The sequence below is a fragment of the Leptonychotes weddellii genome, chromosome 1 (genome assembly GCF_054177405.1).
Source record: "Leptonychotes weddellii isolate Sample4059 chromosome 1, ASM5417740v2, whole genome shotgun sequence".
Lineage (NCBI taxonomy): Eukaryota > Metazoa > Chordata > Mammalia > Carnivora > Phocidae > Leptonychotes > Leptonychotes weddellii.
Genome location: NC_138369.1, coordinates 84,569,823 through 84,596,143, shown reverse-complemented (window position 1 = coordinate 84,596,143; position 26,321 = coordinate 84,569,823). Strand labels below are relative to the sequence as shown.

The window sequence follows — 26,321 nt, the reverse complement described above, 5'->3', positions numbered from 1 at the left end:
GTACCCTCTATCCCTATACTCTGAAGAGTTTTGATCAAGAAAGGATGCTGTACTTTCTCAAATGCTTTTTCTGCATCTATTGAGAGGATCATATGATTCTTGTTCTTTCTTTTGTTAATGTATTGTATCACGTTGATTGATTTGTTTGCAGTCCTTTTTACGGCTGAATAATAGTCCATTCTATGAATACTACATTTTGTTTATCCATTCATCCATTGATGGACATTTGGGTTGTTTCCACTTTGGGGCTATAATAAATAATGCTGCTGTGAATATCCATGTAGAAGTTTTTGATTGAACATATGTTTGCAGTTCTCTTGGGTATACATCCAAATGAGTAGAATTAGTCATATGTTAACTCTGTGTTTAACTTTTTATGGAACTACCAAACTGTTTTCCAACTGCTGTTTCCCACCAGCAATATATGAGAGTCCAATTTCTCCACATCTTCCATAATGCTTGTTATTGCCCGTCTTTTTTATTACCGCAGCCCTGGTAGGTGTAAAGTGAAATTTCTTTGTGGTTTTCATTTGTGATTCATTAATGACTAATAACATTGGGCATCTTTTCATGTGCCAATCGGCAGTTTGTACATCTTCTTTGGAGAAATGTCTATTCAAGTCCTTTGCTCATTTTTGAGTTATTTTTCTTTTCGTCCTTGAGTTGTGTGAGTCCTTTACATCTTCTGTATATAACGTGCATATTCAGATATTTGATTTGCAAATATGTGCTGTCATTCTGTGGGTTGTCTTTTTAACTTTATAGTGTCCTTGAAACAAAAGTCTTTAATTTTGATCAATTCTAATTTATCTTTTCTACTTTTTCTTTGATTACTTGTGCTTTAGGTGTCATATCTAAGAAACCATTACATAATCAAAGGTCACAAAGATTTATACCTCTTTTCTTCTAAGAGATTTGTAGTTTTAGCTCTTATATTTAGGTCTTTTTTCCATTTCTGAGTGTTTGTATATGGTATGAGGTAGGGGTCCTTATTCATTCTTTTGCATGTGGATATCCAGTTGTCTCAGCACCATTTGCTGAAAGACTGTTCTTTTCCCATTGAATTCTCTTGGCACCCCATTGAATTCTCTTGGCACCCCATTGAGTTTTCTTAGCACCCTTGTTATAAGTCAATTGACTATAGATGTATGGGTTTATTTCTGACCTCTCAATTCTGTTCCACAGATCTATATGCCATCTTTATGCAAAGAACACACTATCTTAATTATCATAGCTTTGTTGTAAGTTTTGAAATTGGGAACTTTGAGTCCTCCAGCTTTGTTTTTCTTTTTCAACATTGTTTTGTCTGTTCTGATCTCTTGCATTTCTGAATGAATTATAGGATCACCTTGTCTCTTTCTGCGAAAATGGCAGCTGGAATTTTTATAGAGATTACGTTGAATCTACAGATCATTTTGGAGAGCATTGTCCTCTTAATGATATTAAGTCTTCCTATCCATGAACATAAAATGTCTTTCCATTTATTTGTCTTCTTTAATTTCCTTCAGTGATGTCTTGTAGTTTTCAGTGTACAAGTCTTACATCTTTTAAAAAAATTTATTCCTAGTATTTTATTATTTTTAATGCTATTTATTGTCAGTGGAACTGTTTTTTTTTTCAAGATTTTATTTTTTTAGAGAAAACAGGGGGAGGGGCAGTGGGGGAGGGAGAGGGAGAGAATCTCCAGCAGACTCTGCACTGAACATGGAACCCAATGTGGAGCTCAATCCCACAACCCTGGGATCATGACCTGAGCCAAAACCAAGAGTCAGACACTTAACCGACTGAGCCACCCAGACCCCCCTATTGTCACTGGAACTGTTTTCTTAATTGGTGGTTGGGGGTGGATTGTTCAGTGCTGTTTATAGAGATAAAGCTGACTTTTGTATATTGATCTTATATCCTGCTACTTTGCTGAACTTGTTTATTAGTCCTAATTTTTTGTGGCTTTGGCAAATAGCAATAGTGTTACTTCTTTTTATATAATTTCTTGTATTTCTTTTTCTTACCTGATTGCTGTAGCTAAAACCACCAACATAATGTTGAATGGAAGTAGTGAGAGTGAACAGTTCACCCTTGTTTTGATCTTAGGGGTAAGCTTTCAATCTGTGAGCATTAAGTGTAATGTTAGCTGTGGGTTTTGGTAAGTGCCCTTTATTAGATGAGGAAGTTCCTTTCTATTCTTTGGTTGTTGATTTTGCCCCCCTTGGAGGGATATTAGATTTTGTCAGTTGCTGTTTCTGTGCTTAATTAATATGGTAGATTCCATTGATTGTTTTTTATGTTGAACCAACCTTGCATTCTTGGAATAAATCCTACCAGGTCTTGGTGTTTAATCTTTTTTATATGCTACAGGATTTGATTTGCTAGTATTTTGTTGAGGATTTTATTTTAGCATTTATATTCATAGAGGATATTTGTCATTTTATTTTCTTGTGATATCTTTGATTGTGAAATCAGGGTAATACCTTACAGAATGTGGGGAGTAACACTTTGGAAGAGCTCAGCCTCATTCTGATCTCTCTGGTGGCTGCCAGGTTATTGGTTTCCACCAAAAAGTGCTGGCTGCTATTTTTCAAGGCTATTTAGAGTTGTAGAGTAGGGATTGAGACTACGGCAAGTTAAACCATAAAGCTCACTGTTTTGAGAGTCAGTCTTTTTTCTTGAATAAATACCCCCCAGATTGCTACAGGCCTTTGATTAATTTCCATAACTCTAAAAATTTGGATTTGGGTAATTTATGCCCATTTTCTTTTTGCTTTTATGGAGGACAGAATTTTTATTTTATTTTATTTTTATTAACAATGTATTATTTGTTTCAGGGGTACAGGTCTGTGATTCATCAGTCTTACACAATTCACAGCACTCACCATAGCACATACCCTTCCCAGTGTCCATCACCCAGCCACCCCATCCCTCCCACCACCCTCCACTCCAGCAACCCTCAGTTTGTTTCCTGAGATTAAGAGTCTCTTATGGTTTGTCTCCCCCTCTGGTTTCGTCTTGTTTCATTTTCCCCTCCCTTCCCCTGTGATCCTCTGTCTTGTTTCTCAAATTCCTCATATCAGTGAGATCATATGATACTTGTCTTTCTCTGATTGACTTATTTCGCTTAGCATAATACCCTCTAGTTCCATCCACGTTGTTGGAAATGGCAAGATTTCATATTTTTTTTTGATGGCTGCATAATATTCCATCGTATATATACACCACATCTTCTTTATCCATTCACCTGTTGATGGACATCTATGCTCTTTCCACAGTTTGGCTATTGTGGACATTGCTGCTATAAACATTGGGGTGCACATGCCCCTTCGGATCACTGCATTTCTGCCTTTGGGGTAAATACCCAGTAGTGCAATTACTGGGTCATAGAGTAGAGTATTTTCAATTTTTTGAGCAACCTCCATACTGTTTTCCAGAGTGGCTGCACCAGCTTGCATTCCCACCAACAGTGTAGGAGGGTTCCCCTTCTTCCGCATCCCCGCCAACATCTGTCATTTCCCGACTTGTTAATTTTAGCCATTCTGAATGGTGTGAGGTGGTATCTCATTGAGGTTTTGATTTGGATTTCCCTGATGCCGAGTGATGTTGAGCACTTTTTCATGTGTCTGTTGGCCATTTGGATGTCTTCTTGGCAGAAATGTCTATTCATGTCTTCTGCCCATTTATTGATTGAATTATTTGTTCTTTGTTGAGTTTGATAAGTTCCTTATAGATTTTGGATACTAGGCCTCTATGGAGGACAGAATTTTTAAAGGTCCTTACTCTGACATTTTTGCTGATGTCCCCTCACTACTTTTTGAATAAATTTTATTCAGCGTAATCCAGTTACTTTTTTGTGTGTAAACACTTGCCTATTAAGTTACTCTAACCTATATTATAATTTTTTATTAAAAATATGTATATTTTGTTGTTAATATTTCTTACATAATTTATATATTTTTACTTATTTAAGTCCTTTAGTAGTGTTTACTATGTTTCAGGCACAGTAGGGAATGCAGATACAGAGATGAGAATCTTCATCTTGCAGTTAGTTTTTCTCTTGATCAGAATATTCCCAAATTGCTGCAAATTGCTCTTTGTGTTCAAAATATGACTCATTTGTTATTCATTTATTTATTCAGCTTCTATCTATTGAGCTGTATATACAAGGTACTGTTTTAGATGCTAGGGATATATGACTGAACCAGACAGACAACTTTTTCCAGCCTAATGGACTTTACATTCTAAGGTGGAGACTGACAATAGGCAAAAAACAAACAAACAAACATAACTATCCAATAAATTCCATAATGTGTAGTAATGATAAGTGCTATGATGAAAAATAAAGCATATTAAAAGTATAGGTAGGGGGGTGTTTTATAGAATGGTCAAGGAATGCCTCTCTGAGGACATAACATTTGAGCAGAGACCCAAATAAAGGGGAGTGGATGGGATAAAGTATGCAAAACATTTGCTGAAGAGCTTTCCAGCAGAGGAAATAATCACGTGCAGAGTCCTGAGTCTAATTTATTATATTTTATACATGCATGTATTTTATGTGTGTGTATATATATATGTTACGTATAGTATAAGAATGGCCTTTTTTTTTAAGATTTATTTATTTATTTGAGAGAGAGAAAGAGCATGAATGGGGGGAAGGGGCAGAGGGAGAGAAGCAGACTCCTCATTGAGCATGGAGCCTGATGACGCAGGACTCGATCCCACGATCCCATGACCACAGATCATGACCCAAGCCGAAACCAAGAGTTGGATGCTCAACCAACTGAGCCACCCAGGCACCCCAAGAAGGGTCTTTTTAAATATTTTTCTAAAAAGCTATTTTCCAAAAAAAAAAATTGTGGTTTTATAACTTTGGTTCAGTTTGATAACTGCTAAACTATTATTTGCACAAGTATCTATATGTTATTTTTATTTCTTTTACATTTTAACTATAGATTAATGTCCCTATAAATCTGATAAATATAGCTTAAAGATTTTATATTTAATTGAAATGTGTTGTGATTTTTCTTCAAATTATTATTTACATGAATGTGTGTAAACTACATTATTTGGAATTCCAATTAGTTTTATTGTGTGTGTGTCTCAGCAAAGGCTTAATGTCAATACATGTTAACTTGCTTTTTCATATCCTCCTTTTTGCAAGATTACGTCCTTCCTTTTCTTCCTTACCTCCCTTACCTCTCCTCCCCTCCCCTTTTTATTTCCCCTCTTCTGTTCCCTGTCTTCCTGTCTTTGTTCATTTCTTCCCTTCTCTCTTCATCCCATCCCTTCCCTCCTTCCCATCCCTTCTCCCTGCTTCTTTTCTCACCCTCTTTCCTCCTTTGTTCCTTCCTCCCTCCTTTCTTCTTTTTTTCCTTTCTTCCTTCCTCTTCTTTTTTTTTTTTTTTTAGATTTTATTTACTTATTTGACAGAAAGAGAGAGCACAAGCAGGGGGAGCAGGAGAGGGAGAAGCAGGCTCCCCGCTGAGCGGGGAACCCAATGCAGGGCTCAATCCCAGGACGTTTAACCAACTGAGCCACCCAGGCACCCCTCTTCCTTCCTTTTTCTAATTTATCCTTTTCATTTTTCCTACCATTTTCCCAATTTCCCCTTAACAGGAATAATAAAATAGCTTCCTAGTTTTTCTCTTACTCTCCTATCTATTCAATAAGCCACTGCCATATTTTAATCTCCCTAAAACACAATTCTGATCAGATCACTACTTGCTCAAAACGTTTCTGTGATTGGTTGCCCTTTGCCTACCAGATTAGCTCCATTATACTCCTTGACCTCCAGTGGAACTAGTCTATTTAAGAGTTCCCTAAATACATTCCATGTTTTTTGCTTCCATTTCTTTTCTCCTATGATTTCCTTTGCCTGGAATGCTTAGCCTCCTGCTCTGCCCTTTGCAGACTTACATACTTGGAGACTCAATTACATGTCACCTTTCATTTTCCCTTATTGTTGTTATCTGTGAGTATCTCTTTTGTTCCTCTACAGGTTTTTCAAAATGAGGGCCTTTGTCTTCTTAGAATTCTTTGAATGTTCAAAACAGCAACATAGTGCCTTGCTGTGGCAAATATATGGTAAATTTAACTGCTTTGTAGCAATATTTTTCACTTACCAAAATTCCTATTTTCTTGTTTTTAGTTAAAGAAGAGTGTAAGAGTCCTAAAACTGAGAGTCGGTTACAAAAAATGTCAAATAAGCAGGTAAGCTATCTTAAATCATATTTCTAGTAGCCAACTTTTTGTTACAATTGGTAGCTCTGAATTTTGCAGCCCAAATCCATAAGGTGGGGGCTCCTGGGTGGCTCAGTCATTAAGCATCTGCCTTCGGCTCAGGTCATGATCCCAGGGTCCTGAGATCGAGCCCCGCATCGGGCTCCCTGCTCCGCGGGAAGCCTGCTTCTCCCTCTCCCACTCCCCCTGCTTGTGTTCCCTCTCTCGCTGTGTCTCTCCCTGTCAAATAAATAAAATCTTTAAAAAAAACAAATCCATAAGGTGTGTGACAAGAAGGTTGCTGAAGTATAGCAACTGCCTGACTTGGATGGGAGGTTACACAACTAGAATCAGGATTTGGCACTATACACACACACACACACGTATATATACATACATATATATTTAATAGTTGGGTGGCCTTGAGCAATTCACTATACCTCTCACAGCCTCAACTATCTTCACCTTTAAAATGGAGTAAATAGATCACTTGCCTCACTCCATATATGTGGTCTATATATACATACCATACCTACATACATACGAACATACCAACATACATGAATGTATGTATATATGTATAAAATATGTGGAAATAATGTGTATGTATTCAGTGAATCATTTAGAATCAACATAGCAAAGTTAATGGTTAATTCTGTGGAGTAGCTTGGTAGGAGGAAGCCGAGATCATTTATGTTTTACTTTGTATAGTCTCTGCTGATTGATAAGGAGAATATACACATTTTTTTAAAGATTTATTTATTTATTTGAGAGAGCGAGAAAGAGAGAGAGAGAGAGTACACAAGAGGGGGTAGGGTTAGAGGGAGAAGCACGCTCCCCGCTGAGCCGGGAGCCCGATGCGGGACTCAATCCAGGGACTCCAGGATCATGACCTGAGGCGAAGGCAGTTGCTTAACCAACTGAGCCACCCAGGCACCTGAATATACACATTTTATAATCAAAGAATAACAAATTTTTACTCTAAAAACATTCACGTACACTTATAGTATATGTATTTTCTATATGCCTATTATTATCATACAAAGTTTTTTAAAAATCTCTTAAAAGCTAGTAATGTATCAAATTTATAAAAGACATCTTAGCAGAATATTCAGCACATTAACAGGGTCTCAGTAAATGGAACCCATTAATATTTAGATACCAGGAAATGGTTGACTTTTAAGACCCTCTTTTTCTGAAACTCTTAGCTATAATTTCCTTTCTTCTAGAGAAGGGATTTATAAACTTTTTTATGGATTCTTTCTCAGAATAATTTTTTTTTTTTAAGATTTTATTTATTTATTTGACAGAGAGAGACAGCGAGAGAGGGAACCCAAGCAGGGGGAACCCAAGCAGGGGGCTTCCTACTGAGCCGAGAGCCCGATGCCGGGCTCGATCCCAGGACCCTGAGATCATGACCTGAGCCGAAGGCAGAGGCTTAACAGCTGAGCCACCCAAGTGCCCCAGAATAATGTTTTTAATGCTAAAACAAAATACATAAGGTTTGAAAGAAAATTAATTATATTGAAATATGATTAGAATCACCTCTATTGCCTACATTCATAATTGAAGGAAAACTTCTAAATTCATATAGAAGTTAATGAAGATAAAGATCTAAGTTTTTTCCTCATCCAAGTTTATAGGTCCCCTTCTTATGATATAAAAGAAAATGGCACATAAAAAATTGGCAGCAGTTTATTTACAACACTATTAAGTAACAGCTATTTTATTTGCACAGAAAGCTCATTCTTACTCTTTTATAGATGCTTGGAGGGCCTGCCCAATGTAATATTAAGCTATTGAAGAGAAATGAAAGTGCAGAAGTGTCAGAAAACCAGAAGGTTGTGACCAGTTACCCAAATGCTATTGATAAGGTAAAAGACCATTTATTCAATTTCTCTTCCTGAACTTTAGCACCTGGGAAGATGATTAAGGGAACATTAAATGATCATTTTTGTACCTAAAATTTTCCATGTCCTTATATTTTCATCTTCATGCACAAAATATTTATTCTTTTAGCCTAACCCTGGAATTGAGAACTTTTTAGCATCCTTGAATATCTCCAAAGAAAATGAAGTACAGTCATCTCATCATGAAGAGCCTCCAAGTGAAGAACTTTTGTCACCACAATCATTTGCTATGGTTTGTATTTTGTAGGAGCTTTTACACTATAGTAATTTCACTGTTGTGGCCTATGCGTACATGCCCCATGCAACTGTTAAACAGTTTTGTCTCCCGTGTACTGGTGTGTTACATCATTATTGTCATTTTGTGAGGAAAACCAGGCTGTCCTGGGCAATTTAGCTGTTTGTTTGTTTGTTTTCCTCTTTAAACCATATAGCTCCCTTGCTTTTCAAACATTGCTACCAGGCAATTTGGTTAGGTTAAGCAGAAGGATTAAGTATTGTTTCTATGCCAGGAAATGTGGGTATTTTTTTTCAACTCTAGACTGTTGATTTTGCTTAATTCCTTTCTGAATGTAGTTACCATCTTAATTTTTAACAATGGAACTCATTAAAAGAAGGGTTTATAAGCTCTGTAAGTCTAATGTTAACTTTTCTCTACCTACCCCCACCATCTCCATACCAATCATTTTCAAAACAGAAGGGAACTCGGATGCTTAAAGAAATACTAAAAATTGATGGCTCTGATGCTGTGGACCATAAAAATGAAATGAAGCAGTTTGGTAACGAAGTCACTGTTTCCTCTAATAGAAGAGATGAATATGGACCTTCCTCCCAGGCTAAACAAAATAAGAAATTAAGTACGTAAACTAAGTACTATTACTAACAACCAATATCATTTCAAAACTGCGATTCATTTGGGGGTTTTTTTGTCATGTGGTTTTTGAAGATAAAGCTACTTACTTTTTTTTTTTAAGATTTTATTTATGTATTTGACAGAGAGAGAGACAGCGAGAGAGGGAACACAAGCAGGGGGAGTGGGAGAGGGAAAAGCAGGCTTCCCGCTGAGCAGGGATCCCGAGGTGGGGCTCGATCCCAGGACCCTGGGATCATGACCCAAACCGAAGGCGCCCCCAAAACTACTTATATTTTTAAAAGAGTATAATTAAGAGTAACAAATAAGAGTATAATTTTTATGCTTGTGTCATTAAATAATAATAGAACTATGTAACCAATAGACCTATAGTCCCTGTCTTGTGATTACTTAAATTGTGCTATTGCAGATACTCATTCTGTAGTACCCAAACCTAGAAAAGTTTTCACATTCTAGTTTTTTTCTCAGTAATTTAAAAACAGTTATGTTACTTTAAATACATTATTTAACTTTACTAAGATTTTAAGATTTTTTTTTTCTATTTACAAAATGAAAATAACATTGCAAATGACTTATGATAATTATATGATACATATAAAGCAGTTAGCACTGTGTCTGGCATATTATAGGTACCAATAATTGATACTAATACTCTGTTACAATAGCTTGACCAACATAAAAATAGAAAAAGCTATAAAATCAATTAAAAATAATTAATGGAGGGGTGCCTGGGTGGCTCAGTCGGTTAAACGTACAGCTCTTGATTTTGGCTCAGGTCATGATCTCAGGGTTGTGGGATCAAGCCCTGCATCAGGCTCTGTGCTGGGCAAGGAGCCTGCTTGGGATTCTCTCTCCCTTACCCTCTGCCCCAAACCCCTTTCTCTCTCCCTCTCTGGGGGAAAAAAAAAAAAAAATTAATGAAGGTAGACATTGGAAAGTAGGTACTTAAAACTGTGAAGCCTGTAGCATACCATCTGGCACATAGCCAGATTTTAATACACGTCCATCATTGCTCCTGCTCTCTGTGTCCCCTATACTTTAGTATTTTGCCTGTGTAAATTATCTGCAGAAGCCTCCTAGGAAGAATGACTAAATATAAAAGTAAGTGGGGACAGAAGTTTCTAGAGGTAAAACATTTTGAAATAAACAGATATGAGTTCATTAAGGATCAAAATCAGAGCTTAGCTTCATTTATTTTCTATTTTAGTGAATATTAGAATAAATAATTTAAAATTCCAGTAACTATTAGGAAACTATCATGGTGACATACATGCTCTTAAAAAAGAACAAAATAAAAATTTTAAAACAAAACTGGAAAAAGATGGTTCCACTGTCAAAAACAAGTAACTTTATTTCAGAATAGTGAAGAATATCGTATCTCTTAGAGTCAAGAGCTCAGAATCTAGCCCAAATTACAGAGCTAATAAGTTCTGTGACTTTGGACAAGCCACTTACCTTTTTTTCATCTTTAATAATAAGAGGCTTAGTTTCATTCTTCACTGGGATATGCTCTTGTTCTATTTTTGTTGATCATAAAGAAAGTGAACTTTTAGAATGTTTTTATCATCTTCTATAAAAGCACTTTTTAAAAGGGTTACTTTTATTTTAAGATTTTATTTATTCATTTGAGAGAGGAAGAGAAAGAGAGAGCACAAGCAGGGGGAGCGGCAGGCAGAGGGAGAAGGGGAAGCAGGCTTCCTGCTGAGCAGGGAGCCCGATGCGGGACTCGATCCCAGGACACTGAGATCATGACCTGAGCCAAAGGCAGATGCCCAACCGTCTGAGCCACCCAGGCACCCCTAAAAGGGTTACTTTTAGAAAAACTTTTAAGCAGCATCATTTGGGAGCAACAAAACCGTTTATCCATGTGTCTCAGAATGTAAGATGGAATTTTGACAAGTAAAACTGAAGCCAAAGCCTCAAAACTTAGGTATTCATTGTAAATCAGCTCAAGAAAACTGCTTGTTCAAATTTTGCTTTGCTCAAACATAACTATATAGTCATTGATCTCTCAAGATGTCAGTTTTTGGTAGTCTGCTACTTACCAAATTTTAAAATCTTTATCTTAGTCATGTATCATTAATCAGTTATAATCATCTAAAAACCTCTATTGAATTCTTGGTAATTTTAGGAAATACTAAATAATTCCTATATTTGCTTCATGAGAGATTCCTCTATTATTTTTTTTTAAGATTTTATTTATTTGAGAGAGAGAGTGAGAAATAGCATGAAAGGGGAGAGGGTCAGAGGGAGAAGCAGGTGTGGGACTCGATCCCGGGACTCCAGGATCATGACCTGAGCTGAAGGCAGTCGCTTAACCAACTGAGCCACCCAGGTGCCCCAAGAGATTCCTCTTTTAACCTTTTAACGATTTTCTGCTTGCTGTCTATAAAACCCTATAATAATCACACAGTTCAATATATAATTTTATATATATTTTTCATATATATATATATATCCTTTTCTGTTTTTTGGTAGCATCTTATATGAATAAGCCTCACAGTGCTAGCGAATACCATAATGTTCAGCCTATGGACCATGTGTGTTGGCCTGCTCCCAGCCATATCCCTCCTGTGTCCACACCAGTAACTGAACTTTCTCGAATTTGTTCCCTTGTTGGAATGCTACAACCAGATTTCTCCTTTCTTAGAACACCACAGGTATAGTATACTACTGTTCCATTTATATAACTTCTTTAACTCTGAACTTAAATAAATCAACTGAAAATCTTTGTCAAAAATAATATAATGGAGCTGGGTTTTTTTGTTTGTTTTTTTTTACTTTATGAGCAGCATAGATTTTTACTTCCCACTATGGCTCACTCACATTTATGCCAGAGCCCACAGAGATGCTGACAGAGAGGAACCTGGGCACCACGTACCCTGGACAGATTGATAGAGCTAGGGATCTTGGTCTACAGCAGTAGTTTTCAAAGTTTTGGCCTCATAAACTCCCACTTTTTTTTTTGAAGACCCCCCCAAATTTTTGTTTACTTGTGTTATGTCCTTATTTAACTCTATTGGAAATTGAAACTGAAAAAAATTAAAAATATTTATTAAAAATAACTTCAAAAATTTAGTGGAAGGAGGAGCACTGCTCTACAGTTTTGCAAATCTTTTCCATCCCTAGCTTAACGGAAGAAGCTAGATTCTCATATCTGCTTCTTAATATCAATCTCTTAAGATATGTTTTGGTTGAAATACCTGAAGAAAATCTGGCCCCAGACAGATTGATAGAGAAAGGGAGAGAATTTTAATAACCTTTTCAGATAATGGATATTTTTTGATACTACATTTAAATGTGGTATTTTCTTAGAAGTTAGTTGCAATGTAGAATCTAAAGCTATATCAGTGAGTTTTCTGTCCTCTGTATACTTGTGAGAAACTAAGAGTGGAAAGGGCAAATAGCACTTTAATATTATTATGAAAATAGTTTCGACCTCAAGGACCTCCTGAAAGGGTTTCAGGCTCCCCAGACTGCACCTTGAGAACCACTTACTACAGGAAAGGTTGTTTTATCCTCTTTATATCCAAGTTCTTGATACATTCTCACCTAAAACAGAAAGCAATCTTAAACTAATATTATTACATAGAAATGACTACCTTCTTAAAAAAGTAGAATTTAAAAAAAAAATTTTTTTTGTAAAAGAAATAATGTATAATAGAGAGTTATAACTTAAATGTGAACATAAAATTGGTCATTACCACTAAGTCTTTTAGATTTTGGCAGTTAATTCATATTAATGAAATATCTGCTATTCGGAGGACAGTGTAAAGCAGGAGTCAGCAAATTTTTTTTCAAGGGCCAAATAGTAAATATTTTAGGCTTTGTGGTCTCTGTCACAGCTACTCAGCTGGGCTGTTATGGTATGAAAACAGACACAGGCAATACATGAAAGAATGGACTTGGCTGTATTGCAAAAAAACAAACAAACAAGAAATCTTATTTACAAAAACGAGCAAAAGGCCCAGTTTCCAGTCCTTGGTATAAAGAAAAAATTTTGTTGGCTTTCATTTGCATTAGGATTCTTGACCCTTCAGCTAGCTTAAAGAGCATTTTATTTTGTAAACATTGCAAGATAAGGAAACAATTCTAAAGTTTTTGCAGGGCAACCCAAAACTAAATTGATTGCTCTTTTGAATTTTTGAATTTTTTACAGAATGTCACATGCTTGTTTAGACTAAGCTTGGTGGGGAGGAGGTCAATATCCTAGAGAGATAACTTCATAGACATTCATATTCTCTTTTTTAGACAATGACAGTTTGCCAGGTAAAATTATCTAATGGCTTACTGGTACATGGGCCACAGTGCCATTCTGAAAATGAAGCCAAGGAAAAAGCCGCACTTTTTGCTTTACAACAATTGGTAAGAATTGATCATGACTTCTCTACTAAACTTTCAATTAATCTCTATAGATGTTTTGGTTGCATTGTCTTCTAACTTTTAAATACTTCCATAGGGCTCCTTAGGAGTGAATTTCCCTTTGCCTCCACCAATATTTCCAAATTATCCTCCTGCTATACCACCCGGAACCATTCCTCCAGTTTTTCCTCAACCTACTGGTAAGGTATTTGGCTCTTCTGATTATTTGTTATTGGGGTGCCTGCATGGCTCAGTCAGTTAAGTGTCTGCCTTTGGGTCAGGTCATAATCTGGAGTTCTGGGATCGAGTCCTCATCGGGCTCCTTGCTCAGTGGGGAGTCTGCTTCTCCCTCTCCCTCTGCCTCCCGCCTCATGCTCTCTCTCTCCCTCGCTTTATCTCAAATAAATAAATACAATCTTTAAAAAATAAAATAAATATTTGTTACTGAGTTACTGTTTTTAGAAAGTTATTTTAAGAAGCATCATTTTGAGAAAACCAAAAAATTTCTTTAAATGTCTAATGAATATAAGAAGGAATTGGGAGAAGTAAGTCTGAAACCAGAGCCTGCAGATTCATCTAGAAATATCATTCCCCTTCTACAGCTTCCAGTGTGGCTAAAGTAGGACTGTTCTTTGTTCTGGGCAGCCCCTTATTCCCCAGTAGCAGCTGCCAACAGATGAATTTGGGTTTAAGTCAGACATCAAAACACAGGTGGGGAAAGGGGAGAGAAAACAGAGGTGGAAGGGAAGGAATAAACAGATAAGGTTTTGAAGCTGTGAATATGAAACTGCCCTTGATGATGAAGGAAATGAAGAATGAAGGAGTTTTTAAGCTTACTGTGTATCTCTTAATATTCTCTTAACTATCATCCTCCTTCAAATGTAGAGCCTGAGGGTGCCTGGGTGGCTCAGTCGGTTGGGCGACTGCCTTCGGCTCAGGTCATGATCCTGGAGTCCCGGGATCGAGTCCCGCGTCGGTCTCTCTGCTCAGCGGGGAGTCTGCTTCTCCCTCTGACCCTCCCCCCTCTCATGTGCTCTCTCTCTCTCTCATTCTCTCTCTGTCAAATAATGGGTAAAATCTTTAAAAAAAGGGAAAAAAAAAAAAAAATGTAGAGCCTGAGTTATCAAGCAGGTAGCTCCCTGCTTCCTGTAGCCATTTGGGGTCTTCCTGATGTTCTGAGGGAATGAAAAGATCACTGTGGAATCAGGATGGTTTTTGTCCAGGCTCTTTTATTAACTGACTTTGAGAAAATCATGTAAGTTCTTTGGAACTCCATTTTCTTATTTATGCTAGACTGTATCCAGGATTTCTTTGAGACTACCATTTTGTAATTATATGATTCTAAATCTTTAGCTCATTAAACATGTCTTTTATCACCTCTTTTTCCTAATAGCATTTGGCTTCTTTATATCCTAATCATTATCATTTTAAAACCAATCATTTGTTTATTTCAAGTTTAGAAAATTTCTGAGCCTACTGTGTGCCAGGTATTATTCTAGGAGCTCTATATATCTAATCTTCACTACAAGCATTAGAAAATTTAATAATGCTGATTAAACAAGTTTTCTCTTTGCCCAAACTACATGAAACTGAACAATAAGTGATTTTAAAAGTATAAACCTATAAGGACAGAGAGGTGAAAGAGGAAATACCCCAGCAGATTAGAAATTTGAAAAGAGTTTGTGATAAGAAAAGCAATTGAAGGAGTAGTAACTAATTTCACAGAGCAGTGGTAAGTTGCAAACTAAAGTATCTTAATGAGTTGATGAGCAGCTCAGCCCTCACAAATCCCAAGAGATTCAGAACTTGGAAGTGTTAAGAAGCTATCAGAGCTTCCAGAGAGGCATGGGCTGAAAAGAGGATTGTTTCAAAGTCTATATTTGGAGGAATGCAACTCCTCCTCAGATCCCTCCCCCACACAGCCAGGCAGTTGCCTCTTCAGGCAGAGCACTGGAGGTATGTTCTCCAGAGGGCTCCCTAAATATGGGGACACCAGACACAGAGTAGAGATATAAGGCTGAAAACTGATATTAGGGTAAAACTCCTTTTCCCCAGCCTATTCTCAGTTTGTAGCCAGCCATAGCTCATATAGGAAGTGGGAAGATGGTTCTTTTCAGAAATTCACTGGACTCTAAAGAAAGTGACTGGTGACTTTTGGAAGATACTCCAACCAAAAGGCTGGCTCACTACCAAGTAAGAAGTGGATCTCTCTAGGACTATTCTAGAGAGAAGCCCTCAAGTCATGTAGCCCCTTAACACAAACACTGCTTCTAATCACAGTTTTAGTGCCTTGCTCTTTAATATGAATAGATACTAGACTGTGAGAGATCCTGAACATTTTGGGGAAATCTCTAAAATTAAAAGAGACAGCCCAAAATAAAGAGAAATGAAAGGGACCTAGAAATAGAGATAATGTAGGAAATAAGACTTCAAAGATAGCTCATAGTTAACATACTTAGATAAAACAGTATTGCAACCAAAACATAAGAAAGAATGTAAGGGGGGAGAAAAAGATTAATTGGAGAATAAGAACTAAATTGTTAAGTTGAAATTTTAAATTCCAATAGATAAAGCTTTAGCAAAGCCAAAGAAATCTCAGGAAGAACAAGAGAAAAACTGGAAAATCAGAAAGAAGGGAGATGTAGAGGAAGAGTACACAGATCCGGTACCCATCTAATTGGAGTTCCAGAACAATAAACCAGAGACAAACGGAAAGGAAGAAAGTATCAAAGAAATAAGATAAAAACATTTCCTGGACTAAAGGACACGCAACTCTAAATTGAAAGGGCCACCAAATGCTTAGCATGGTGCATGAAAAGAGAGATTGCCTTGAAATTGAGAATACCAGTGATAAAAAGGATGTCTGAAGAGAACTGGGAAGCATTTGAGCATCGAATACATCAAAATTCTGAGGCAAAATTAGTTTTATCATAGATTTCTTTGTATAGCCAAACTATGAATCTAGTGTAAGGTAGAATAAAGACATTTTTAGACATGCAGATCTACTTCTTACGCACCCTTTCTTAAGAAGCTAGAGGATTATAAACAAAGTAGCCGTAAGAGAGGGAGAGAAAGAAAAGGAGAAAGAAAAAAAGGAAGACACAAAGAAGGAAAGAAAAAAGAAACGAAAAAAAACATAAGACTACAGCACAAGAGATCTTGTATACTTACGCAACGAATGGAAGTCCCAGCATGTCAGCTGCTCAGCAGGTCTAGAAAGTAGTCCCAGTTGGAAGAGCAGAGGTGGGGTCTTGGAAGGTAAGATAGTTATCTGATAAATGGGTGGCATTTGGAAAAACATCAAGGATAAGTACATAGAAGATCAAGAAGTTTTAAAAAGATAATTACTTTTAAAAGAGTAAAAAAAAAAAGTTTTACAAGAAAAGAACATAATCAGAGTACCCTGTTTGGCTCTGCAATGACAGTATTTACGCAACCACATACTGTAAACCCCACGTATATATTTAAACAAATATTGTGATACGTTTATATTGGAAGGACAGAGCTAGTAGTAAGGGGTGGTATAAAATAATTTAGATTTTGATCTACCTGAATTTTGATCTATCTTAATAGGAAGTCAGACCTAAAAATGCCTAACACTGAAAAATCAGTAGTAGTAGAAGCAAATTATTGAACAGTGGTGGAAATAAATAGCTAAAAACAGTTAAACCTGGGATATTGTACTATGTTGAAAATCTTTTTACTACAATGTCTATGTACTACTTTGACTTTTTAAGAAAATGTAATTTGTCTAAGGACGTAAGTTCCTGAGTAGCAAAACTGGCATTCAAACCCAAGTCTTTCTGAATCCAAAGTCCATGCTTTTGTTACTGTACTGCACTGGCGTTTCTTTGCCTGTATAAACAATGCTTTAGTCATAAAATTTTTATGACTAAATAAATCTGATGTCTTCATATAACTTAAGGGAGTAGGTTCACTGTGACTTCCAAAATCTAATTTGACAGCCTTTTCACTTTCAAAAATGAACCCAGTAACTATATATAAATTTTTAGTATAATTATACGCTTAACTGACTGAGCCACCCAGGCGCCCCTATTTATTTATTTTAGGGAGCCTGGGTGGTTCAGTCGGTTAAGCGACTGCCTTCGGCTCAGGTCATGATGCTGGAGTCCTAGGATCAAGTCCTGCATCGGGCTCCCTGCTCAGTGGGGAGTCTGCTTCTCCCTCTGACACTCCCCCCTCTCATGCTCTCTCTCTCTCTCTCAAATAAATAAATAAAATCTTTTTAAAAAAGATTTTATTTATTTATTTGAGAGAGAGAGGGAGACAGAGAGCACCTGTGGCAGCAGGGGGAGGGGCAGAGGGAGAAGGAGAGGGAATCTCAAGCAGACTCCACACTGAGTGCAGAGCCCGACATGGGGCTCGATCTCACAACCATGAGATCATGACTGAGCTGAAAGCAAGAGTCAGAGACTCAACTGACCAAGCCACTCAGGCACCCCAGGAATCTGATTGTTAACAAGCTCCACACATGGATTTTTATGCAGTCACTACCAATACAGCATTTGGGAACTACTACATTAAACGACAAGTTTGGGACACCTGGGTGGCTCAGTCGATTAAACGTCTGACTCTTGATTTCGGCCCAGGTCATGATCTCAGGGTCGTGGGATAGATCCCCACATCAGGCTCCACTTTGGGCATGGAGCCTGCTTAAGATTCTCTTTCCTGGGGCGCCTGGGTGGCTCAGTCATTAAGCATCCCAGGGTCCTGGGATCGAGCACGGCATTGGGCACCCTGCTCCGCGGGAAGCCTGCTTCTCCCTGTCCCACTCCCCCTGCTTGTGTTCCCTCTCTCTCTGTCTGTCTGTCAAATAAATAAATAAAATCTTAAAAAAAAAAAAGATTCTCTTTCCTTCTCCCTCTGCCCCTCCCTCCCCTCTAAAAACAAACAAACAAACAAAATACAGATTTCCTTGGGTTCCTCAAAAAATTAAGAATAGAGGTACCATATGATCCAGAATTTCCACTTCTGGGTATTTACCCAAAGAAAACAAAAACACAAATTCAGAAAGATGTATGCACGCTTATGGAAGAAACCTGAGTGTCCATCAAAGTAAAACAGAAAAACAAATGCCGTATGATTTCATTTATTTGTAGAATCTAAAACAAAACAGAAACAGACTCATAAATACAGATTAAACTGGTGGTGGTTAGAGGAGAAGGGAATGGGGGTATGGGCAAACAGGTGAAGGGACTAAGAGGTTCAAACTTCAGTTATAAAATAAACAAGTCACAAAGATGAAAAGTACAGCAGAGGGAATATATTCAATAATATTATAATAACTTTGTATGGTGACAGGTAGTAACCACACTTATGGTGAGCACTTTGTAATGTATCTAACTGTCAAATCACTGTTGTACACCTGATACTCATATTCTATTGTATGTCAGCTATACTTCAAAAATACAGATTCCTGGGCCCTTCTGAGCCTGGTTGACTAGGCCTGCGTGCGGCTTTGCCCGGGAATCTGTATTTCACAAACTCCCCAGGTGATTCCAATACACAAATCAGTTTTGGAAACCACGATTCAGTGTACTTTTAAGAAACAAAATGTAATTTTTTTAAATCCTTTAATTACAAGTACTAGAATAGGAAAAAGAAAGATTCTACATGTCATATGAAAGTGATCAGAGTTCAAGACTTGAGCTTTTTTGGTTTTTCTGTAGGCTGGGATCACTATGGAAGCAACTTAGCATTGGGGGCAGGTGAGATCTTTAAGATTTCTCTCTTTGTGCCCTGGCTTTTCTCCCCCAAGGGACAGTTTCATGATCCTTTTATTATTTTTTTAAATAGTATCAAATATTCCTAAAGCTCATATAAGTATATGGTACTATTGGCCTTTGTAAGCCAGACAACATAATGACAAGGTGTCTTACGTAGATAGTTCATGGTCCTAACGGGGGCTCCCAAGGTGGAATGTTGTAAGCAAAATTAATCATAAGTTAAGTGTATGCCCATTGCCAAGATGGAAAAAAAAAAAAAAACCACACAAAAGGGTAGCAGAAGGAGATCTTAAATTTTACGACTTTGATGATACCATTTTACTAAAAAAGAAATTGTCCATGATTTTTAACAGCTAATATAATGCCTTCATCATCTCATCTCTTTGGCTCCATGCCATGGGGACCACCAGTGCCAGTTCCTGGGAAGCCATTTCATCATACTTCATACTCTGGGACCATGCCCATGGCTGGGGGATTGCCAGGTGGTGTGCACAATCAGTTCATACCTCTACAGGTGAGACCTGAAAAGACAATTACTATATTTTTAAGAGAGTTAATTTGTTAATGCTTAAGAACTATTGAGAAGAATTTGTTTACTTAATTATTACTGATTGAATGCCAACCAGAAGCCCAGTACTGGTCTGGGTGCTAAGAATATATATTAATGACCAGTGGTCAGGGTGCCTGGCTGGCTCAGTCAGTAGAGCATGTGACTCTTGATCTCAGGGTCATGAGTTTAAGACCCACATTGAGTGTAGAGATTATGTAAAAATATATATATATATATATTTTTTTTTTTTTTTAAAGAATATACATTATGACCAGCAGTGACCAGTAATAATTACAGCAAGTAATACCCTTTTCTAGCACGAAGTGATTTTAAAATCAGGAATATAAATTTTCTTTATTTTTAAGTTATGGAGAATTTTAAAATTTCCTTTAATTTCTGAAGTCTGGTTTGGAGACTGTAAGTGGAAGTCACAAGTCAGCATAATTGACAGATATTAGCAACATGGTTTATGACACTAGTTTTTTCTGTGTACATTGTTAATTAACGACACTTTTATTCCTTAAAGGTTACTAAAAAAAGGGTTGCAAATAAAAAGAACTTTGAGAGTAAGGAGGCCCAGAGTTCTCAAGCTACCCCGCTTCAGACTAGCCAGCCAGGGTCTTCCAATGTCACCAAAGTGATTCCACAGGAGTGTTCATCAGCCTCCTTAAAGTCCTCTCAGATTACTCAACCTGCATCTTCTTTTCAAGCTGAAGCTGCCTCCCAAGGCCATAGTATGTCTCATCACAAGTCCACACCAAGCTCATCTTCAAGAAGAAAATCAAGAAAACTGGCTGTCAATTTTGGCGTTTCTAAACCTTCTGAATAAATATGGTACTCGAAATTAAATTAATTTCTTTCCTTTCCACCCATGTTTTTAGAAATCCATATCTGTGTCTCATAAAAAATTAGAATGTGCTATTTTAAAATAATATGTTTTGATTAAAAATTTTCTTTTCAATTAAAATTTTTAATTGGTTGTCAGGCACTTTTCATGCTATATCAAATTGTGCGTCTTAAACATGTGCAGTTTTACATCAGTTATACCTCAGTAAAGCTGTAAAAAAGAAAAACTAAATTAAACCTTGTGTTAAAATAGTATCAGTGGACTAAGCATTAAAATGTACCACTCTAACTCTTGGCCTCTCATCAATAGAAGTATCCTGAACTATGAATTAGACATCATAGTGCAATAATAATAAAAAAAATTGTTATACCATTGAGGGATAATTAAATGGAGCATGAAAATTGGGCCTCAGGTGTAATCTACTGAGTGGATTTTATTTCTCTCTTTAATGTGACAGGTTTGTCAGGAGAATGGCTCTTAGAGTATTTTAACTTGCATTTTGCTTTCTCTGAGGGTCCTTTAGACCTGCTGTGAAATGATCACACTTGTGGTGGTGCTGCCAGTTTTGCTTGATTCTAAATTTTGTACCAAAGCAACTTTAGAATACTGATCAGAGTATTTCACTTAACTGCTTAGAACCATAAATAGCAATCGAGATTTGAGCAAGTAATTACAGTTTTTTAGATTATTCAAGAACCAGCATTAGAAATTTCTAATAAAATTAAGTTTCAAAATCTACAGGGTACAAGGACTACAAATTAATCTTCTAATAGAATAAAGTAAAATATATTAATCATGTTAGTTGAAATAAATTGTGTTATTCTTTTGTATAGCTTTTTACCTGCTTAAACATATATGAGAGCTTCTTTGTTGGTCCATGTGTAGCGCTTCTTGAGACTGATGAAATTCTAATTTTTTAAAAAAATTCTGAGGTGTGCTAAATACAGGCACAATCAGTTTGTGATGTACTTTATTTACATGACAAACGCCTGTCTCATTCTGTTTCCATATTTTTAGCTTTATGCTGAACTGTTCAGTGACTCTGGCATTTTGTCTTTGCATGTCATGTATGGGTGTGTATTGTTCAAGCTGTGGCTGTTGAAATTATTTTAGAATTTATGAAAATTTCTCAGTGGTACCAGGGCCTGAGTTTTTACATGTATACACACACACACACACACACACATTTATCCTTTAGTTTTTGTGATATGCTTATATTTTTAAGGAAGTAAGTTATCATACTTTTTTAAAAAGTAGGAACCATAATGTTTATATGGAGCTGCTTATTATTATATCCAGTTTCATTTAACTCATTAAAAACCCTGCCATGAGTCTTAGTCTATTTGTTTTTTTTAAATGCTGGTATTGAACTAAATGGATTCCTTTCTCTAACTGCTGATTTCAGAGTTTCTCTAAATGCTAAGAGGATATTTGTATATTAGTAGTGCCTTTAGTGTAAGAGATAAATGTTCATTATCTGTCATTTATTATAGTCATGTGAGCGTCTGTGATTTTATTTTCTGTTAATTTTCCAGATTCAGATGTTGGTTCCCAGCATGTCCTTGTTGGGAATGTTTATCTGTAGTGGGATCTTGAATAATGAGGCTCAAATAATTCTCAGTGTTTGTCCTTAGTGTCTCACAAACTCTGTATTTGTTTTGAAAGGAAATCTCTATTATGAGAATACAATACAAAAAAGTTAAATTGTGACAATAATGTTCTTTTAACATCTTACTACTTTAAAGTGTGTTAATATTTGTCACCTTATGTACCTGTGCAAACTCCAGCATTCAAGAATTGCCTCGCTCATTACTGCTATGTGGCCCCTCTAAAAACAGTGTACAACCCACATCTTTTTTAGAGTACAAAGGAAAGAGCATGTGCCATCTTCTGAAAACTCCCAAGATAAATTTCAACAAGCATATTGCCACTGAACCCATAAGGATATCACCCCAGTGTTTGAGCAAAGGGAGTTTATAATTCTACATGGATAGGCAGCAAAAGTGTTTTCTTTTTGTTCCTTCCTCCCTTTTTAAAAAACACACAGTATTCTAAAGGTCAAGATTGAAGAGAGATTAAAATAGGAAAGAGCTCGATAATGACTAGATTAGTGGTCAAGCCTTCATCTCTGTTCCTTTTCCTTTGTAGACCTGTTCCAAATATGGGCATGAGATCAATAGGAGATCAGCAGGACTCGTGCCTCCCTGTGCAGGACATAAGAAACAGACTATTTTTATCTCATGATAATCTCGAGGAGACTGGATTCGTTGATAGTATGGGAAACTTAGTTTTTCCCTCTTGGATGGGGCAAACTCAGACCAGCTCCAAGTTTAGAAATATGCCCATTCGACTGTTGAATCTGCTGTAAACTTTCTGTGAAAGCTGTGGTCTCTATAGGGCATAGGAGAGCAGAGTGCCCAAATTGCTTCATGCTTCCACGTAACCGAAGAAATTAAATCTAAATATTCTTACTCAGTAATTTCCCTCTTTTTTTTTTTTTGAGTGCATTAAGTGAATTTTGAAATTGATTTTTCTAGTCTCATTGTTCCTTGTTACAATTGCCTGCATTACCTGATCATCACCTAGTTTTATAATTTGACAGAATGTATTAATTGATTTAAACATCATGTAGACGAAAATCTTAAACATCAGAGAGTCAGTTGCATGAAACATTAATTTTGCCTCTGTGTGTACCTTGGTTTCAATTTAAGATGTTCTTGCTTTTCAGAGGGATAAGGAGTTCTTTTAAAACTGAAAAGATAAGGTTTGTTTTTGTTTTTGTTTTTCCTTTGGTGGGAGAGATGAAGAACTCTTGATGCAGGCTTTTTGTTGTTTTTCCTTTCCTATGATCAGGTATTTGCTTTGGTTTTAGACTGTTATTTCCGAACTAATCTACAGTCTTCATTTAAGGGGAGAAGCAGTGAAGGAGGAGTTGGAAGAAGGAAACCAATTAAATAAGATATATCCAATCACTGCATTTTCAGACTATCTCTTTCTAGCTCAAGGAAATAGATAAGTTGCAGGGGCTTTTTTATTTACTCACTTTTTAATCATCTGTTCTATTTGTATTAATGAATCATACGTTTTTGTAGTGGTTGTCTAATTTTTACCTTAAGGTAGAGAAAACTGTCCAGATCTCCACTGAAGTTAGGCCTAACGTGCTTTGCCTCATTGTTCAGAGCATCTTTTTTAAAGCAACAGTGTATAATTTCCCAGCTTTTCAAGCTTGCTATCTTTCTTAGGATCACCTTGCTTCCAAATTGTGTTTTTACTATAGAGGAGAATTAATTTATTGGAGAGATATAACTGTGACAAGCATTCTCTACTTTAAAAAAAAAAATCAAGTTCCTTTATCATTTTTCTAGAGATAGTGATAGTACTCAGACTGGCAGTGTTCTTTATATTTTGTAAGCTTTGTCAGTGGAACAGTGTTTTTCACAGGAGCTTCCTTTCCTAGTGAGGATAAAGCTTAAAATTCCAGAAATGAGTATTTCAAACTGACCTGGTTCGTATTTCCATCAGACCTCTCCATATTCCGCCAGGGAGCAGTAGGAGACAGCGTTGAAACAGACAGGCAATGGCACTGAGTCAGCAGGCGTGCGGAAGTGCCCGTTACCATACTGAGTTAACAGCTCGGGTATCACTCCTTTTTTTTTTTTTTTTTTAAGAGAGAGGGGAGAAAAATGTGTAAAATAGTTTTAGTAATTAAGAATATCAGCAATCTACAGCTGCTTTTGTGTTTGTATGTATGTCAGTGAACCAACAATTATGCCTTGCTCAGTCAATGCATTCAGCCATCTCAAGTGCAATTTGTGATGGAGACTCTGGTTTCCAGTAGATAGTTTTACATAGTTAAACCTGTAAAAATTAATTTTTTTTCCAGCAGTACATCCATTGCTATTGATTTCAGCAATGGTATACTATTAAATTGCCTAGGCCAAATAATTAAGTTTATACAGATGTTTTAGTAATTTGAAGCCAAATTCTCATACTGTTTCTCATGAAATAAAAAGACTGAGAATTTGGTCCACAGTTTGCTTTAAGTTATTTTATTTTACTCCTTTCCCTTTATAGCTAAGGGACTTTTTCCTTTGTTTTGGGGTTTGGGGTTTTTTGTTGTTGTTGTTGTTTTGTTTTGTTTTGTTGCCTCAGGTCTCTTACATTTTCTTTTGCTTGCACCCAGTTGCTTCTTTGAGGGTTTTCCTCTATTTTGATATATGAATAATAAATAGTGTGCTGTATCATCAAAGTGTTCAACACTCTGTTCATTTAAACAATATAATTCATACATATATACCTTAATTCATTTCTTTTCTCAGCTATTTTATAAGTAACTGGACTTTTTCATTAGATCTTATACAGAGCAGTATTTTATTAAAAATTCAAAAGGGAAGACTTTTATGTGCTCATTTTGTAGTTTTTGTTTTTTAAATATCTTTACATTGTCTGCAATTAAAGTGTTTTAAACTTGCATTGTAATGGACTCCGAATGTATTTTTGTGTTAAGTTGTACATTTGTAGATCTCTCGCATGAAGTTAGCCTCAAAATGTTGTGCAGAAGGATTTTAAAATAAGAGTCACTGAAAGAGTTTAAACATCTATACATGTTAAATGCTATATGGATTTTAATTAAACACTTGAGAATGATTTCAAAAGCTGTTTGTTCTTGTATATTTGCATTGATATCAAAAGTAGAAACATTACAGTATTCACTTAAACCCTCTATCTTTTTATATCTGTATTTTGAATTTATGTCATTTAGAGTAAACAGACAGATTGGTTGGTGGAAAAAGTCTGAAGATTGTAGATTCAGAAGGCCACTGTTCAGAACCTTACTCTACTTATTACTAGTTGTAAATAAGTTATTATCATATTAGCATTGCCAAGTTATGTAAAGCCAAAGCCTCAGTTTCTTCATCTTTTAAAGGATGAAAACACTCTGTTGTTAAAATGTATAAAGCACTAGGTACATACTAGGTGTATTACAGATGTTAGTAAATAAGGATTTGTCCTGTGTATATGAAAATCTATTAACTGGGTCCCAAACACAGAGTCCTCTAGATGGTGCCAAATACCTCTATGCTTTTCCCACTGAGTCACTCTCCAGTATCTAGTTCATAGAGTCCTTGTGCTTCACTTGGGCATCTGGGATACTCTACTCTTTCTGTTCTTCTTTTTCCCTGTCACAATCCTCACTATCTTCTCTACCATGCAGGGGAAGGTTCTTACAGAGCCTCATAGAAAGAGGCTTTAATTTCTACTCATACGACTGGCGAATCTACAAGACTAACATCTTGCTAATATTAGCCATGTCTCACAATATAACTCCGATACATTCTCCCAATGGTATGGGTGGGAAGGAGTTGGAAAGAAGGGTTAAGGAGGGAAGAAAATTTCTTCCTACTATATCTGCTCCCAGTTCTGCCCAATAAACCTCAGACTGCCTCTACTGTTGTACTTCACTCAAGGTCCCAAGGAGCAATCACATCCTGATAGAGTATTTGGCCCCCTGATCCAGCAGGAGGCCTATAGATAGCTATTAGATAGTCCAGCAGGAGGGACTTAGATAGCTATTTTTCCACTTCAATCCCCCAGACTGTCAGATCCTCACACTGAGATCCATAGTAACCACCCCTCTTCACCCCAACTCTACAGCATCCTTGGGGCTTCCCACCAGTCTTGGTACCAATCTTTTGATGTGAGCCTCAAAACTAAACGAACAAGGGCGTCTGGATGGCTCAGTCAGTTAAGCATCTGCCTTCAGCTCAGGTCATGATCCCAGAGTCCCAGGATTGAGCGCCCTATCAGGATCCCCACTCAGCAGGGAGTC

General features: G+C 36.7%; 1 protein-coding gene across 1 annotated transcript in view; it reads left to right on the top strand.

The window, feature by feature from the left end:
- Window positions 1-25,146, top strand: part of XRN1 (5'-3' exoribonuclease 1) — a 104,290-nt gene extending 79,144 nt beyond the window's left edge. The window contains exons 33-43 of the mRNA XM_081804908.1: window positions 2,023-2,093; window positions 6,094-6,198; window positions 7,971-8,081; window positions 8,227-8,349; window positions 8,812-8,971; window positions 11,464-11,645; window positions 13,237-13,350; window positions 13,445-13,547; window positions 19,038-19,076; window positions 19,448-19,608; window positions 20,171-25,146. Of these exons, the coding sequence (XP_081661034.1) occupies window positions 2,023-2,093; window positions 6,094-6,198; window positions 7,971-8,081; window positions 8,227-8,349; window positions 8,812-8,971; window positions 11,464-11,645; window positions 13,237-13,350; window positions 13,445-13,547; window positions 19,038-19,076; window positions 19,448-19,608; window positions 20,171-20,473 (1,472 nt within the window). The 3' untranslated portion in view covers window positions 20,474-25,146. The remainder of the gene's footprint in view (window positions 1-2,022; window positions 2,094-6,093; window positions 6,199-7,970; window positions 8,082-8,226; window positions 8,350-8,811; window positions 8,972-11,463; window positions 11,646-13,236; window positions 13,351-13,444; window positions 13,548-19,037; window positions 19,077-19,447; window positions 19,609-20,170) is intronic.
- The last annotated feature ends 1,175 nt before the right edge of the window (window positions 25,147-26,321 follow it).